General features: G+C 35.3%; 1 protein-coding gene across 8 annotated transcripts in view; it reads left to right on the plus strand.

Annotated features, from left to right (window-relative positions):
* The window catches only part of ATF7IP (activating transcription factor 7 interacting protein), a 126,982-nt gene that overhangs the window by 56,005 nt on the left and 51,871 nt on the right, over window positions 1-19,106 (plus strand). For 6 of the 8 annotated variants that reach the window (XM_032253702.1, XM_032253700.1, XM_032253703.1 and 3 more), the window contains 4 exons: window positions 1,575-3,151; window positions 11,412-11,498; window positions 13,297-13,442; window positions 15,222-15,359. In XM_032253702.1, coding sequence (XP_032109593.1) covers window positions 1,582-3,151; window positions 11,412-11,498; window positions 13,297-13,442; window positions 15,222-15,359 — 1,941 coding nt within the window. In that variant the 5' untranslated portion in view covers window positions 1,575-1,581. The remainder of the gene's footprint in view (window positions 1-1,574; window positions 3,152-11,411; window positions 11,499-13,296; window positions 13,443-15,221; window positions 15,360-19,106) is intronic. The other 2 variants (XM_032253707.1, XM_032253701.1) reach the window with 1 other exon arrangement.

Below are 19,106 nucleotides of genomic sequence, written 5' to 3' on the forward strand. Positions count from 1 at the left end.
ACACACACACACACACACACACACACACACACACACACACACACACACACCCTCTTTGTATTTAGTTTTTAGTTGTTTTGTAGTGGCTTTATTTTAGAGATATAACCACATATTTCTACTATTCACCCATTTAAAATACAATTCAATGATTTTTAGCATATTCACAGAGCTGTTTAATCATCACCATAATCAATGTTAGAACATGTTCATAACCCTGTAAAGAAATCCTGTACCCTTTAGCAGCCACTCCTCATTTTCTCCAGAACCTTTCAACCCTGGGTAGTCACTGATCTACTTTCTGTCTTATTGATTTGCTTACTCTGGACATTTCATATAAATTGAATCATTCAGTATGTGGCCTTTTTGTTACTGGCCTCTGTCACTCAGCATGTTTTTAAGGCTTATGCATGCAGTAGCATGTTCAGTACTTCATTCCCTTTTATGGTTGAAATTCTATTCTCTTGTAAGGGCATGCCACATTTTATTTATCCATTCATCAGTCATGGAACGTTTAGGTTATTTCCAGTTTTGGGCCATTATGAGTAGTGCTTTTATAGAGCATTTGTGTACAAGTTTTTGTGTGGACATACGTTTTCATTTCTTTTGGGTATATACCTAGGGATGAAATTGCTAGGTCATATGACACTGCTATATTTCACATATTGTGGAACTGCCTGTTTTCCAAAGCAGCTGCACCTTTTTGCAATCCCACTAGCATTGTATGAACGTTTCAGTTTTTTCACATCCTTGGCAACACCCATTCTTGTTGATTGTAGCTGTCCTGGTGTGTATGAAGTGTTACTTCATTGTGGTTTTGACTTGCATTTCACTGATGACTAATGATGTTTATTGCTTATGGACTTTTGGTTTAGGAGTCTCTTTCTGGAAATGTCTGTTCAAGTTCTTTGACGATTTTAAAATTGGGTTATTTGATTTATTTCTGAATTGTAGCAGTTTTTATATATTCTAGATATAAAAGTCTATATTCTATATAAATATATATTCTGTATTCTAGATATGAAAGTCTAGATTCAAGATAAAAATCTCTTATCAGGCATATGATTTGCAAATATTTTCTCCCAGTGTATGAAATTTCCTTACATTCTTAATGGTAATCTTTTGTTAATATGTTTATAGTTCTGACATTCTAAATATGTTTGGTTGCAAATGTAGTCTTTCCTTACATGTTTCTTAATTATTCCTCCTTTTTCTTTTATCTTTATACCTGTTATTTCCTTATTGTTTTTATTCCTACACTTTTATTTTTCATTTTCTTCAGGTACTTTATTTTTTACTTATATATCTCCATATTCTGTGAATTCCATATTGAAAATGAAAACTTGTCCCCTTTCCCCAATGCTTTCTAGTTGATTTTCTAGTAAAGTATAGCCATTATCAATTTTGTATTACACAGATGCAGTAGATATGAGAATTAGTATACAACAAGGAGGAAGCTTTCTATGTCTTTATTTAAACATTTCATGAAGTGTGCTGCTTGTTTCTAAGATCAGTATGTATTGGGTTAGGTTGCTTCTATTTCAGTGATTAAACTCTCTTTCTCTTTTTTCTTAAAGATTCAAAATGGAAAGTTTAGAAGAACCTCAGAAAAAAGTGTTTAAGGCTCGAAAAACGATGAGAGTGAGTGATCGTCAGCAACTTGAAGCAGTATACAAGGTCAAAGAGGAACTGTTGAAAACTGATGTCAAGCTGTTAAATGGCAACCATGAAAATGGAGATTTGGACCCAACCTCACCTTTGGAAAATATGGATTACGTTAAAGACAAGGAAGAGGTGAATGGCATTGAAGAAATTTGTTTTGATCCTGAAGAAAGTAAAACAGAATGGAAAGAAACACCCTGTATCCTAAGTGTTAATGTAAAAAACAAGCAGGATGATGATTTAAATTCTGAACCTTTGTCTCCCAATAATATAACTCTAGAACCAGACTCTAAACTGACTGCTGAACCAGTTTCTGGTGATCCAGCCCCTGGTGATCTGGATGCTGGAGATCCAGCCTCTGGAGTACTGGCCTCTGGTGATTCCACCTCTGGTGATCCCACCTCTGGTGATCCCACCTCTAGCGACCCCTCCGCTAGTGATGCTGCCTCTGGTGATGCACCCTCTGGTGATGCCCCTTCTGATGATGTCCCTTCTGGTGATGCCGCCTCTGGTGATGCCACCTCTGATCTCTCCTCTGGCGATCCCACCTCTGGTGATCCCCTCCCAGGTGAACCAGTGTCTGTTGCACCCATTTCTGGTGATTGTGCCTGTGATGATATAGCTTCTAGTGAAATAACTTCTGTTGATCTGGCTTCCGGAGCACAAGCTTCCATTGATCCAGCCTCTGATGATCTGGCTTCTGGTGAACTATCCTCTAGTGAACTGGCCTCTGATGATCTGGCCACTGGTGAATTGGCCTCTGATGAGCTGACTTCTGAATCAGCCTTTGATCGTACCTTTGAACCAAGTTCTGTACCAGTTTGTGAACCAGTTCCTGAAATTGACAATATAGAACCAAGTAGCAATAAAGATGATGATTTTCTTGAAAAAAATGAGGATGATGAAAAGTTAGAGCAAATTCAAAGTAAAGACTCATTGGATGAGAAAAATAAAGCTGATAGTAATATTGATGCTAATGAAGAAACTCTAGAAACAGATGATACAACTATTTGTTCAGATCGACCTCCTGAAAATGAAAAGAAGGTAGAGGAAGATACTATCACAGAGCTTGCCCTTGGAGAAGATGCTATATCTAGCAGTATGGAAATTGACCAAGTTGAAAAGAATGAAGATGAAAATTCTGCAGATCTTGTTGGAAGCATTAGTGAAAATGTTACGGAAGATGACAAAAGTGAGAATATCTTAGAAAATACAGACTCTATGGAGACAGATGAAATCATTCCTATTTTGGAAAAGCTTGCACCTTCTGAGGATGAACTTACTTGCTTTTCTAAAGCATCTCTCCTTCCAATTGATGAGACAAATCCAGATTTGGAAGAGAAAATGGAAAGTTCTTTTGGTTCACCATCTAAACAAGAAAGTAGTGAGAGTTTGCCAAAAGAAGCCTTTTTGGTCCTCTCTGATGAAGAGGACATTTCAGGTGAAAAAGATGAGTCTGAAGTTATATCGCAAAATGAAACGTGCTCTCCAGGTTAGCATATAACTTAAATTTTAAAGATTTTTATCGACTTTAATTAACTGTTTAATAAAACATTATCATGTTTTAAATTTATTTTAGCTGCAGAGAAAGTTGAAAATAGTGATGACGCTATAGAAAGATGTCTTAATTTCATAGAATTCAGAATTACAGTGTGTCTCCTCTTTGAGCGGCATTGTGCTAAGTACTAAGAAAGGAGATAAAGTAAGTAGAAAATATGCCCTTATAGTCTGGAAATAGAGATGAAGTAGAGCACCATAACACTGAGATAACAATTTAAGTCAGTACATAATTGACTGGTGGTGTAGCAGTTGTTCTTTCTTGGTATCATTTAGTGAACAGATAACTTAAAACTAAAAGCCTAATCGTTTATTCTATTTGCTTCAAGCATAACAAATTGTATTTTTAATTAATATTCTCAGTGAAATCCTATTCTTTAATATTCTTTGTCCAGGGAATGACACCACCATTGTTGTAAGCCAAAAACCGTAAAGCTTGATTATCTACATGATAAACATTTTACCCATTTGCTTCCTCAGCCTTTTTGGTTCTACCCAACGTATTCTCTTCCTCCTCATTTTCTGAATGAGCTCTTTATAAACCAGTTCTCTTACTTGATATTGTCCCTCTATGTTGTTAGATTTCTGTTACTTTTAGGTTGATTTCAAACTCCTTATGTAAAAGGTATATTAACTTTATGATTTGTTCAGTACCTGTCTCTCCCATCTCTTGAATTATTACTAGAGAAAAAGAGAATGAGAAAAATTCTACCTTCTTTCATGGTCGACTCAAAAACACTATCCCTGTATGAAACTTTCTCGGCCTGAGGAAGACTGAGAAAGGCATGTATAACTTTCTGTTCTCATTATATCACATTCTTTTAGATTTAGACATCTATGAGAGAAGTGACCTTGCTAACATAAAACACAGTCTAATTTGTTAAAAGAAAAAAAATGGAAGCAGATTTTAGAGACACAGAGACAATTTTTCCCCAAATATATCATACCAGCTTTTGGAAGTAGATTTTTTTCTTACTAAAGGATGACTTTTTTTCTTTTTTTGGCCAGATGTGGTGGCTTACGCCTGTAGTCCTAGGACTTTGGGAGGCTGAGGCGGGCAGATTGCTTGAGCTCAGGAGTTGGAGACCAGCCTGGGCAACATGGCGAGACCTGTCTCTACAAAAAAATACAAAAATTAGCCAGGCATGGTGGCACTTGTCTGTAGTCTTGGCTATACTTGAGGGGCTGAGGTAGGAGGATCGCTTGAACCTGGGAGGCCGAGACTGTGCCACTATACTCCAGCCTGGGTGACAAAGTGAGACCCTGCCTGAAAAAACAAGAAAAGATGGCTTTTTATTTTCAAAGAGCATTCGACTAACCTATATAAAGAGACAGACCAGGCCCTTCTTGGTTCTAGAGATTTGAAGATAGTATTTGCCCTGAAGATACACACAAGAATTAAATCACAGGTCATTAAATACAAGGTTGTGAGTACGGTAATAATGTTAAATTGGTATTCTGGGAGTGCAGAGGAAGGTAACTTTATTAGAGCACCAGATGTATTCAGGGATGTCTTGCCCCTTTCAATAACATAGAGTTTTCGTTTTGGTTTTGTGAGACAGGGTCTTGCTTTGTTGCCCAGGCTGGAGTGCAGTGGCACAATCATAGCTCACTGTAGCTTTCACTTTTTTGGCTTAAGTTATTCTCCCACCTAAACCTCCTGAGTACCTGGAAATATAGGCATATGCCACCACACTTAGCAAAGTTTTAATTTTTTTTAGAGAGACAGGGTCTTGCTATATTGCCCCTGCTGCTATAACGTAGGATTTTAATGAGTCTAATTCCTTTTTTTTTTTTTTTTTTTTGAGATTGAGTCTCACTCTGTCTCCAGGCTAGAGTGCAGTGACACGATCTTGGCTCACTGCAGCCTCTGCTTCTCAGATTTAAGCAATTTTCCTGTCTCAGCCTCCCGAGTAGCTGGGATTACAGGCATGCGCCATCATGCCCAGCTAATGTTTGTATTTTTAGTAGAGACAGGACTTCACCATGTTGGTCAGGCTGGTCTTGAACTCCTGACCTCATGATTTACCCACCTCGACCTCCCAAAGTGCTGGGATTACAGGTGTGAGTGACTGCGCCTGGCCAAGTCTAATTCCTTTCAATGGCAGCTCTATCCTACTTGCTCAGGCCAGAAACCTTGGAACCATTTTTATTTTTTCTTTCACTTCCTATATTCAGTCCACCAGGAAATTCTGTTGGTACTGCTTACTATCTTAATAGATCTAGGATCCATTTCACAACTGCTATTACTCCTGTTCTGAGTCACCATCGTCAGGCCAAAACGGTGCCTGGCACATAGTAAGTGCCAGTAAATATTTGTAAAGTGAATGAATAACAGATAATATAAGAGAAGCATATCATCAAGGACTTGATTATAATGCTAAAGCTTTATGATAGCATTGGAATGCCAATAAAGGACTTAAAGCAGAGGAAAATGAAATTTACATTTTGGAAAGATAATAGGTGACAGTGTTAAGAATGAACTTCATCCATTCAGTAAGTGTTTATACAGAGTGTGGCACTAGGACAAGTCCTTAAAAAAGCCTTATAAGTTTTTTTTTTTAAAGTCTGTGTAAGAAAGTTAAAAAATCAAATTGTAACTTACGATTTAATGAGTTTATACATCTGACCTTTAAGTCAGAATCTTGATATTGGAGGTCATCCCACACAAGGCAGTTAAGTGCTGAGAGATGAATATTAAGTCAGGCATGTTGCATACTTTGAAAATTCAAAGTTGGGAATATTATTGGTTACTTACCTTTAATCTGATGGTATGCTATTAGCAGGCCAAATTTCATGGTAGATTTAATTTCTTGGCTTATAACTAACCTTTTATTTTGTATCTTTTCCCCTTCCTCTAAAGGTAATTTTGTGTATTTCCTGTTTAAGGAAGGTTTCTTTATTGGTTCTTAAACTATACTCTGTTCTCTTTTTATGGGGGCAGAATCTGTTGTATGTCCTTTATCTTGCTGTACAGTACACCTGCTGAAATGTTACTTAAATAAATGCCTTTATTCTTGACTAATTTTTACCGTACTCAGAACACAGAATTATTAGCTGAAGTACTAAAGTCTGGCTTCAATACTGCTCCTCCTTTTAGCTACTAACATCTATGAGTGTACTAAAAGGAAAATAGCGTAACCTTTCTATCATTTCAGGCACTTGTTTAGCAAATATTTTAAATGTAGCAGTTATGATGAGCATTAGCAGCAACAAGAAATAATGAAAGATAACAAAGCAAATAGAAAAGCTATTTTAATTTTACGAAAGCAGAAGAAAGAAGTAAAAAGGTGTTGCATATATACCTTAATAAGCCTAGAGACACTGTTGAATTGTGGCATAGTTCTGTTATAACTGATAACTCACTAAATTATTAAAATGATAGTCTATTTAAGGAGAATAGTAAAATAAAGATTTATCTCCCTGGGAATGTTCAAACACTAGAGGATTTGCATCTCCATACCATATACTTTCCTCTAGCTACTAATTACTCTCTTTCAGAGCCATTTTTCAAGTTATATTAACAAAGCTAGCACCATTTTTTCTTCTCTTAACCCTTCCGTTTAGCTGGATTTTGATTTCTGCCTTGCTAGCTTCCCCACTTTTAATTATTCTCAGTGAAATGATACTGATGACCATGTTATTAAATCCGGGAACATCCTTTCTTTGTCTTATTTGTTCTTCCATACTTGGATATGCTCTTAATAACAGTCCTTCTGTCTTGAGACTCTCCTTAGCTTTTAGGTTACTGCATTCTCCGTCTTCTCTTTTTTGGTCCTTCTCATTCTATTTCTCGTGGAAAAATAGGGATAGGCCTTCTCCACATTCTTCTTTTTCTTAAATGTAAGATTTTTGAAGAGAAAAATCTGTTTTAGAGTGAACCAGAGCTTACATTAAACACTGATATAGTTTCCTTGCAGATTTTATTTCAGATTAAAAAAAAATCTGGTTGATATTTTCTCCCCCTTGTTCATTGGATCTTTAACATAAAATAAACATAAACTGATTCTAATGAGGATAATTACCTTAGACTAGAATTTGGGACTTTCTTCTATTTTTGCTTAGGTTAGTATTGCTAAATTGGCATGATTTAGTCAATTTACTGATAATTTGTCACAGTTGTGTTCAGTTAAAATTCTTTATCATCTCAATCCAGTTATATTTAGCTATTGTACTTGGCTTCTCTTTGTGGAGCTTCTTAGTTCTGTACACTAGTTTGCAAATTGCAGATTTTTATTTTCAGAGTTGAGGAAGACCAAAGATGAAGTAGATTTTGGAAGGAGGAGTATAGGAGGAAGATCATTTTCAGATGAGTATTGTTGTCCGAGTTAGATGTGTAAGTCTTGATTTGTATTAGAAAAATATAGTAGATAGTATGTAGCTATTAGTTGAAGTCAGGTGACAAGGTGAAATCAGCTCAAAGTGAGTATACATGGAGAAAAGATCCAAGAACTGAGCTTTTGGCATTTCAGTGTTTAGTGGTTTGGGAGATGAGGAAGAACCAACAAAGGAGCTGAGAAAGAGCAGCTCCTGGGGTAGGAAGAAAATGGAGAGATTTTGGTGTTTCAGAAGCCAAGTAAAGACACTGTTTTGAGGAGGGAGTAGTGGAACTGTTTACTATATCAAATGCTGCTGTGTGTGCTCATAAGATGAAGAGAAGTATTTAACAACCTGGAGATCATTGATGACTTTTACAAGGGGCAGTTTTGGTGAATGCTGGAGTGGAAAACCTGATTCAGGTTCAAGAAAGAATGGGAGGGGAAGAATTGGAGATAATACAATCTAACTTGCCCCCACTAGGTTTTGCTTTTAAAAAGAGCGCAAAAATTCACATAGAAGCTATTATTTGCCACTCTGTATTGGTTAAATAAAACTAAAAATGTCTGGAAAAGTCACATTACCAGTCATGCCTCATTTTTCTGATAGGTCTTGTTAAGTTGAGAATCTTTGTATGTTTATTTGCCTTTTGTAGTTCCTTGTTTATGAATTGCCTGTTCATCCCCCTTGCCCATTTTTCTAATGGGTATTATCTTTAATTAATCTGTAGGAATTTCTTGTTTTGTTATAAATATTTTCATGGAGCTAGTAATCTAAAGCAGGGAACTGGTAGACTGGTCTGTGAGCCCTGTTTTTGTAAACAAAGTTTTATTGAAACATAGCTGTGATAATTTGTTTACATGTTACATAGCACTGATTGCTGATTCCTGCAGCAAGGACAGAATTAAGAGGTTGTGTCAGAGACAATGTGGCTAACAAGTTTGAAAATATCTATTTTTTGGCCCCTTACAGAAAAAATTTGACAATCTCTGATCTAAGGCAATGGTTTTTGTTAGTTTTTCCTTAGAATAAAGTTCTGTAAAGTATAATTCTGCAATGGAAAACTAAGCCCCTAATGTAAATTCTATTTTGTAATCCTTTAAAAATACACTTTTCTGCATTTACTTAACAGAACTTTGTTAAAGCTAATAGTCATCTGGTAAGTATTAAACATCTAATTTGTCTCAGCTATTTCTCAAAAGTTTTTGGGATTACCAAAACTATGAGATCTGATATCTGCCCTCAGTGAGCTTACTGTCTTAGCCTGCTTGAAAGAATATCACACATGGAACTGTGAGAACTTGCCAACTTTGAGAACACAACTGTGAGAACTTGTGATGAGGTTATACTCAAGAAAATCAGAGTAATTATAACAGAAACTTATCTGTGAGTAAGGAAAGATTCTAAAAAAGACATTCTTAACCTATTTGGATGAGTTTCAGGAGTCCCAGGAACTACCTGAAATTACTTCTAAAGTTGTCTGTGTACCAAGGACCTCCGATTATTACTCTGGGTTGAAGGAGACCCATTATCAGTGTTTCTTCAGGCTTTGGGGACAAAATCAAAGAATATAAGGCCCTACACTTCTATGTACAATCTGTTAATACCATTTTTTAAATCCCAAGTTTTGTCTGTTACATAAAACTCTAACATATATTTTAATTCTGTGAATCCTGAGTATTTTAAGTGTTGGGAATTCAGTAATATCTTCTAGGCATATCTGGAAACTGGAGTTGGGTGATAGAAGGAGGTTTTTGAATAAAATGAAGAAATCTCAAGCTGAGCTTGACTTATGGAGAGGAAACTAACGTGTATAAAAGAGGCAAACCAAACCAGGCCAATTTACTCTGCTGTGTTCTGCATCTCTGGCTTAGAGTTACCCTAATTGGAGCCATGGCTAATTTTGTGCTTTCTGTGATGTGAGGATTTGCTGAATAAGGACTATCTAAACCTTTTTTCTTGAGCAACCCGGTTACTCTGTCTCTCATGAAACTCGGGGGACTAGGAAGCTCAGGAGTTACCAATACTCAGCATTAAATCAGGAAGATATGGAAAAATATATATAGAAAAAATGTGTTGTAATGAGTTTTTGATCTGTTTACAAGAAAGCAAACAAAAGTTTTATTTCATTGAAACAGGTTGAGAGATGAGGTCTTAAAACACTTAAAATTAGCAAAGTGTAGTAAACAGAAAGTTAATTTTCAAATAATTTATTTTAGAGTTCAAAAATAGTTTTAGTAATCCTGTGTACTGTGTTAGCTTATTGTTTATCTTAGAGTGAAAAAAATACTTCTAGCCCCTTAATAGATATTTGTCAATGATCCTCATCTCTGCCTATTTTCACCTAAAATATCTTAAAAATTTTTTTTAATCTTGATTTTTGCTATTAGGGCTGTTGTGATTAAAAACTCTGATGACTGGAGAAGAAATGTCATATCAGAATCTTTATATACTTTATGATTGCTGATTTACTATTAGTTGCAGAACGTGATGAAACATAGCATGCTTAATTGAAGCCACTGCGAAGCAAGATGCAGTGATGTAAGGGGGAAAATAGAAGTCAAGCATCTTAGTGATGTTTTGTAGCTCCCTTATTCCTCATTTAATGAGTAGGTTAGTTGAAGAGACATTTATTGATTGACCAAAAGAACATTTCTGGTACCTCTTGGATTTTATTTAATATAATCGTGTAGACATTTTTAGCAATATCTTTTGGCATCACTCTTCAGTTGTTACATTTTATATGACTAATGAAAATTAACCCTTCTGGGTTAATTTATATTTAGCTATTGTACTTGGCTTTATATTTTATATGACTTATGAAAATTAACCCTTCTAGTTTAATTTATATTTAGGTATTGTACTCATGAAAATCTCATGAAAATTAACCCCACTGGGCCAGGCTCTGTAGCTCATGCCTGTAATCCCAGCACTTTGGGAGGCCAAGGCGGGTGAATCACCTGAGGTCAGAATTTGGGAGACCAGCCTGCCCAACATGGGGAAATCCCATCTCTACTAAAAATACAAAAAATTAGCTGGGCATGGTGGTAGGTGCCTGTAATCCCAACTACTCGGGAGGCTGAGGCAGGAGAATTGCTTGGACCCTGGAGGCAGAGGTTGCAGTGAGCTGAGATCACGCCACTGCACTCTAGCCTGGGCAACAAGAGTGTAACTCCATCTCAAAGCAAAAAAAGAAAGAAAAGAAAAGAAAAAAGAAAAAAAAAATTAACTCTTCTGAATGTTTTCCTCATCAATTTGATGACAAAATGTACAGTTTATAGTTTGAGATTATATTGTGACTATATAATAGCTATTAAGCACCTAGCTCAGTTGTTGGCACTGTTATCAAAGTAGGTATATATTTAAAGTTTTTGTTATATTTGGGATAGCCTTTCCATTCCTTATTTATGAACTCTTTCTTCCATAAGAATTTAAGTAACTTAATGATTCAACCTGGATGTTCAATGTATTAGGTGTTTTGAATTTTCCAGTAGTTTGGAATTTTTATGGTAATTGTCATGGCCACTATTTTAATTATTGAATGTAAAGGAATCAAAATGCTCTACAATTGTTTTCACATTTTATTAATGTTATTGGTGACAGAAAATTACTAAATAATTTTTTGAAATTACTTAAAATCTATATTAAGATTAAATCCTGTGTGGAATTTGTTCTGAATTGCTGAACAGTTGATTGTGGACTTTATCATTCATTCTACCAGTTCTTACTCCTCTTTTTCCTTCCCAAAATTTTACATTTTGGGACTCCGATTTTATAAAAGGTTAGTTTTATAACTGGATAGTGACTAAAAATGTAAATTAGTGAGCTGTTATTAATTCCAGTACAAGTAAGATTTCCTTTTCTATATTTGTTAACAGCAGAAGTAGAAAGTAATGAAAAGGACAACAAACCTGAGGGAGAAGAGCAAGTAACACATGAAGATGATGAAAGACCTTCTGAGAAAAGTATGCATATATAAACAAACTTGAACTTGTTTGAAAAATAATAATTCTTTGTTTCGGTATTTGCAACCATGGAATATTCTTTTTTGCCCATGAAATGATTGTAAAATTTTGCAATTTAAGTAAGCCACAATTATATCATTTTGTTGATGCTAACTGAAGGATTTCTGAAAGTATACTTCATATACCTCAATATTTTATTTTGTTTGTTTATACTTTTTATTGTTCCACAGAAAGATTCAGGTTAAAATTTGCTAAGGTACAAAGTGTTTTGAGATAATTGCTTTCGATTTATGTTTAGAGAATGAAACTACAAGAATTTTGTATGGGCTAATATAAGTGAATGGAAGGGTGTATTTTAGTCTACTTAAGGTTCTTAGTCTACTTAAGGCCAGATGTAGTGACTCACACCTGTAATCCCAGCACTTTGGGAGGCCAAGATGGGAGGATTGCTTGAGGCCGGGAATGCAAGACCAGTCTGGGCAACATATCAAGAACCTATCTCTACAGAAAAAATATTTGAATTAACCAGGCATGGTGGCACACACCTCTAGTCCTAGCTACTTGGGAGGCTACAGTGGAAGGATTGCGTGGGTCCAGGAATTCAAGGTTCTAGTGAGCAGTGATTGAACCACTGTACTCCAGCCTGGGTGACAGAGTGACACCTTGTGAGAGAGAGAGAGAGAGAGAGAGAGAGAGAGAGAGAGAGGAAGAAAAGAAGAAGAAGAAAAGAGAAGAAAAGAGAAGAAGAAGAAGAAAGAAGGAAGAAGAATAAGAATAAAAGAGAAGAGAAGAAGAAAAAGGAAAATAGGAGGAGGGAAGGAGAAAGAATAAAAGAAGGAAGAGTGGGAGGAACAAAGAAAGGGAGGGATGTTTTTAGCTTTATGGGAAGTGGGGGAAATGATGGACTGAGTGTCCTTAGATTTGGGAAGAGAGATCATTGGACTAGAAGTCAAGAAAGCTGGGTTCTGTAACTCTCCTGTCATGCTGCTCTACAGATATGACCATGGGTAAGTTACAATTATAAGATAAATTGTAGAATTGAGTGGATTTAAAAAGTAGGCACATAGATACAAATATAGAGTGATATAGAGTGGGATAGGCATGGTCACATAAAAGCATTTGTGTTTAAAAAGTGTGGAGAGAGTAGTATTTTAATTTTTTTAGTTATTGAAGAAGAAACCGAATACTATTTGCTTATGATTCCAGAATATTAAGAGTATTTGAAACAAATTTTCTAAGCGAAGTCTTCTAGTCTGTATTTTTTATAAATACTTCTAACATTAATTTTATTTTTATTTGAAATTGATTAGGATATGTTAAGAATAACTATTACTATGCTAGTTTTGTAAGGCTGATGATTAAGAATTTTTTCTTATACTTACAGAGGAAAAAGAAATAATTAAAGCTGTGTGTAGTTAAAACTCTGACATGAGAATGAATACTATATTTTGTCAGAGGATTCATGTGCACTGTGACATTTAGTTACAGGAATGAATATGAGATGATTTCATCTACCTTCTTCATGACACAATTGTTAGGCAGTTTTCCTTCCTAATATGAAGATTTCAAGGAAATTCTGTGTTCACAGTGTGCATTGCTTAACCATTGGGAGGTTCTTACTTAGTATATTGACAGTCATTTGAAGTTTTAAGCTAAAGGCTGTATACCTACTTTTCTGACATCCAAAACAATTTACAAAACAGTTGATTGAAAACAATATTTTGCTGAGGATGGATCATATGCATTAAGAGCTATAAGAAAAACACCCGAGTGTGATCATTGTGGTTTTTCTTCTCAGATGAATTTTCCAGACGAAAACGTTCTAAATCAGAAGACATGGACAATATACAGTCTAAACGTCGTCGATATGTGGAAGAAGAATATGAGGCAGAATTTCAAGTAAAGATTACAGCCAAAGGAGATATTAACCAGAAACTTCAAAAGGTATTGTGTAGATTATGTTATAAACCATATTGAATGAATAGTACCACTGTCTGTCTTCTTCTAGGTTTTTGACATTATTTTGTATTTTATTGACATAATCTGGTTTATCATATAAAGAAAGAACTTAAGAAAGTGGTTGAGCTTGTAAAGTCAATTACTGGCCTGATGTGGTGGGTGGCTCACACCTGTAATCCCAGTCTTTTAGGAGGCTGAGGTGGATGGATCATTTGAGGTCAGGAGTTTGAGACCACCCTGACCAACATGGTGAAACTCTATCTCTACTAAAAATACAAAAATTAGCTGCATGTTGTGGTGGGTACCTGTAATGCCAGCTACTTGGGAGACTGAGGCAGGAGAATCACTTGAACCCAGCAGGTGGAGGTTTCAGTGAGCTCAGATCATCCCATTGTACTCCAGCCTGGGCAACAGAGAAAGACTTCGTTTTAAAAATAAATAAATTAATTAAAAAGTCTATTACCATTCTTGATAATTTAATTTTAAAATTTCTTCTGACTTCTTTTTGGCGACATCTTTTTTTTTAAAAGATGGTTATGATTATCAAAATGGAAGGGAGAGAAGATGACATTTTTCTTTATTTGCTTTGGTAACAAAACGGAATGTTGTTTTTCAGCTTTTCTTTTTTTCTCATATGGAACGTAATCTTATTGTGAAAAGGAAATTGTTAGAGTTTTAAATATAAACATTTTAATCTTTATAAAGCTGGTTTCATGGTTACAAGCCTGTACATTCTAAATTCTTTATTGTGTACTTTAGGGTTAGTATAAAAATGGTAGAGACAGAGCTTTAGAAGGACTAGAGAAAGGAATATTTAAAGTACAGACTTTGAAATTCTCCCTACATCTGTTTGACTAGAGATAGAAATAATGAAAATATTCAGTATTTTATAAGTTTTTCAACATGTGTTCACAAATGTTTGTACAAATGCTTTTTTAAGAGAGGAATATTAAACGTTGGTGATAACTAGTTTTTCAAGGTCTTATATATTTAAGGATGACATTTTATAATAAATGTTTTAGACCAAAATTCTTTCAGTAAGATATAGCATACTTATTTGTACTTTGTAGAAAAAGAAATAGTGAGGCAGTAAAAACTCCCAGTGCTTCCCCCTCCCCCCAGTTTCTTTTTATTTGACGTATGGACAATGATACTTACTCAGTCTTTCTTATAGAGCTGTTAGAATTATGAAGGCAGCTATGTGAAATAATTTTGAAAACTGATGTGTCCTGAGAGTTTACTTCTTCAAACAGTGTTACTCGTGTTACTCAAGTATGGTTCATGGGTATGTGCGGGTGTCTTGTTTGTTGTGGACCCATAATGAGAATATGGAAATTTTAAGTAGGCATTTAGAAGTGTTATAGAATTCAATGTTAGAGTGTCATTCTTAATGCTTCTCACAAAAATCAGTAGTTGTAACAGATTAGAAGTTCTAAAAACTGGTCCTTTAAGTGGTTTCCTTTAAGTGCTGTGAGCATGATACGGAGGGCATATGGGGACAAATACTGAAACTTAAAATTATTTTCAAAATTTTACTCTCTGGAAATTTTCTATTTTTAGTATGTATTACCCTCTTGAAGTAGATTTTATATATATAAAAGTAGAAGATTTCAGCAGATGGTATTGTGTTACAGATTCTAGCATGTATTATTCATTAAATTGGTTAATTTATCATTTCTATCTTCTTGGCGCTTAAGAATATTTGCTGTTTATTGCTTGCTGGAATGCCTTCTTGGCATAATGAAGGAATATTTGTTTCTTTAGGTTATACAGTGGTTGCTGGAAGAAAAATTGTGTGCGCTGCAGTGTGCTGTATTTGATAAGACTTTGGCAGAATTGAAAACACGAGTGGAAAAGATTGAATGTAATAAGAGGCATAAAACAGTTCTTACTGAACTACAGGTTTGTACATTGACTTGAATTGTATACTCCTTGTGTCATTGTTTTTATAACTTATTTTCTGGGATTTATATTTGAAATTGACTATAAAATACATTTAAATTCTAAATACAAGAAGTAAAAGGAATCTGTTTTAGTTTACCAGGGCTGCTGTAAAGAAAGTGTAATAAACTGAGTGGTTTAAACAGTAGTAGAAATATTCTGTCTCACAGTTCTGGAGGCTAGAAGTTGAAGGTCTAGGTGCCAACAGTATGGATTCTTTTTGAGGGCTGTGTGGTGAGGAAGAATCTGTTCTATGCCTTCACTCTAGCTTCTTGTTGGTATGTGGACAGTCTTTGGCATTGTAGAAACATCACCCTGATCTCTGGCTATATCTTTACATGGTATTGTCATTTTATGTGTGTTTGTTTGTAAATTTCCCCCTTTTACAAGGACACCGGTCATTGGAGTAGGGGCCCACTATACTCCAGTATGACTTCATCTTAACTAATTACCTCTGCAATGACCTTCTTTACAAATAAGGTCACAGTCTGAAATACTGGAAGTTCAGACTTCAATATATGAACCTTTAGGGGACATGGTTCAAACCATAACAGAGGCTCAGAAGTTACTGGATCTAACTTTGTGCTTCATAATTTTTTTCTCACTCACTGAAGAAAGGCTGTAATTTAGCATGCTATAATAAGTACCAAATAATTTTTGTTAGGGATTCTTTTTATGTTAATCTACTTCCTTTCATGGACCTTATGTTTTAAAGATGTTAGCTTACTAACACGTATTTATTACTTTCTACTTTTCATCTTTTATTAAGTACAACGATATTTTTACATATACCAGAGCTTCTGATGAGCTGAAATGAGCACATAGTAGTGTGCTATAGTAATCTACTTTATTTAAAAGCTAAAAAGCTGGTATTTGAATCAATACATTCATTCTGTCATAAATAAGTATATGATTGCTATTGGGCTATTTTATATATGAGCATAGTCCAAAGATGCTGAGTAGTAAACCATGTACTGTGTAGGGCCTTATTTTGCAAATGAGGGGAAAGTGGCCCATAGAAGTTAAATCACTTTTTCAGTTATGAATAAAATTTTAGTTAAATACAATTAGAATTTAAGTGTACCTCCCAGACTCAAAGTTATTTTCTAGGTTTCATACTGTTAATTTTGTTTCGTGTAAGATAAAGTCTTTGTATTAATTTTGTAGTGAACCATTTAGGAATCCACTAGCTCTGCTTCTCACCTTTAGCAGATCTTTCTATAATGATAGTGTTATCTTTTTTTTTTTTTTTGAGGCAGGGTTTTACTCTGTTGCCCAGGCTAGAGTATGGTGGCACAGTCTCAGCTCACTGCAGCTTCTGCTCCCCAAGCAATCATCCCATCTCACCCTCCCAAGTACCTGAGACTACAGGCAGGAGCCAAATTGTATTTTTTGTAGAGATGGGGTTTCGCCATGTTGCCTAGGCTGGTCTTGAACTCCTGGGCTCCTTTCGCCATGTTGCCTGGGCTGGTCTGAACTCCCATCTCGGCCTCCCAAAGTGCTGGGATTATAGGCATGAGCCATCGCACCTGACCTATCTAATTATTAAATTCTATTTTGCTAGTACTGTGTACAGTTTTGAATTAAATCTGAAAATGCCTGAAGATTTGAAAGAATAATTTTATTCATTGTTTCTCATCACACCCATGGGTGCAGCCATGGAATTGTGTTGTTAAAACCTAAGTTTTTGGCTCGGCGCAGGGGCTTATGCCTGTGACCCAGCACTTTAGGAGGCCAAGGTGGGTGGATCTCTTGACTCTAAGAGTTTGAGACCAGCCTGGTCAATATGGTGAAACCCCATCTCTATTCAAAATACAAAAAATTAGCTGGGGGTGTGGTAGCACTTGCCTCTAGTACCAGCTACTTGGGAGGCTGAGGCATGAGAATTGCTTGAAACCGGGAGGCAGAGGTTGCAGTGAGCTGAGATTATGCCACTGTACTCCAGCCTGGGGAACAGAGCGAGACTGTCTACAAAATAAATAAATAAATAAATACTGAAACCTTAGGTTTTGACACCTATCATCTCACACATAAGGTGCAGTCCAGCTTTCTTAACATTTAAATTTGTACTTAGATGTTGCTTTGTAGTCTCAGACTCTGAATCTTTCTAGTGCCAAGCTAGTCATCTTCTCTGCAAATGTTCCTCTCACTGACGATTTTTGAATTCTTGGAAAACTCTTGAAGGAAAATCTTCCCATTGTTCCTGTTTCTCTTATTGACAGCTCTACAGTTCTTGGAAACCGATTCCCCATCAGTCATTTTATATACACAGTGAATTGACAAGTTACAACTTGATTATTTCCTAGAAAAAAAATCTCTCTCAATTCTTTTTACTTTTCATTAGGCCATCATTAGCCAGTTCTTTGATTATAGTAACACCTTTTATATGAACGCTCTGGTATTAGTTTTTAGTTCTTGCTGGTCTTGCCAAAGCTTGGTTACTAATCTTTCTAAAACAGTGATTACATCATTCTCTTTATAGTCCAAGTTCCTCAGTTGTGTACCAGTAAAACTAGTATTCATTTTAAAAATTTTTAAATTTTAATCTCTTAGTTTTTAATTCACTTTTTTTGATATCCACCAATTGCTTTACCGTCCAACAGGGTACTATTAATGTTTATTGTATTTTGATATCAGCCTTTTGATTTCATATTGTTTCCCCTGTTCATTCATCCATAATCATGTGCCCTCACTTTGCTTTTTTTTAAATGTTACCAACCCCAATTTAATTCCTGTCTTATTCCAATACTTTGTTTTTTTATGGAAATAAAATTCAGATACCAGACTATTTTAAAGTGTGTAATTCATTATTATTTAGTACATTCACAGTTTTGTACAACCACTATATCTAGTTTCAAAACATTATTGTCAACTCAAAAGGAAACGTTTTGCCTATTAAACACTCGCTCTTCTTTTCCTCTTACGCTAGCCCTTGGCAACCACTAATCTGCTGTCTCTATTGATTTACCTATTTTGCATATTTCATATGCCTCTTTGACTTAGCATGTTTTCCAGCTTCATCCGTGTTTGTAGCATGTACTTCATTCTTTCTTAGGGCTAAATAATACTCCATTATATGGCGGTATATGTCACATTTTGTTTATACATTCATCCATTGAATGGCATTTGAGTTGTTCCTACTTTTCAGCTATGGTGAATGATGCGGCTTTGAACTTGTATACAAGTATTTGTTTGAATACTTGTTTTCAAATCTTTTAGGCAAATAACTAGGTGTAAATTGTGGGCCATATGGTAATTCTGTAACTTATTGAAGAATCACCCAACTTGTGTTCACAGTGGCTGTTCCCACCAGCAATGTGTGAGAGTTCCATTTTTTCCACATCCTCACCAACACTTGTTATTTTATTTTTACTTTTATTTTTTAATTGTAACATCTGAATGGTATGAAGTATCTCATTAGGGTTTGGATTTGCATTTCTCCAATGATTAATGATGTTGATCAGCATCTTTTCATGTGCTTGTTGATCAATCATATGTACTTGTTTATAGAAATGTCTATTAAAGTCCTTTGCCCGTTTTTAATTTGGATTTTTGCCTTTTTGTTGTTGAGTTGTAAGAACTATTTATATATTCTGGATACCAAACTCTTATTAGATACATGATTGCAAATATTTTCTCCCATTCTATAATTTGTCTGCAGTTTCTTGATAATGCCTTTTGATGCACAAAAGTTTTACATTTTGATGA

This window comes from Sapajus apella, unplaced genomic scaffold (assembly GCF_009761245.1).
Source record: "Sapajus apella isolate SASKATOON/1434 unplaced genomic scaffold, GSC_monkey_1.0 scaffold84, whole genome shotgun sequence".
NCBI lineage: Eukaryota > Metazoa > Chordata > Mammalia > Primates > Cebidae > Sapajus > Sapajus apella.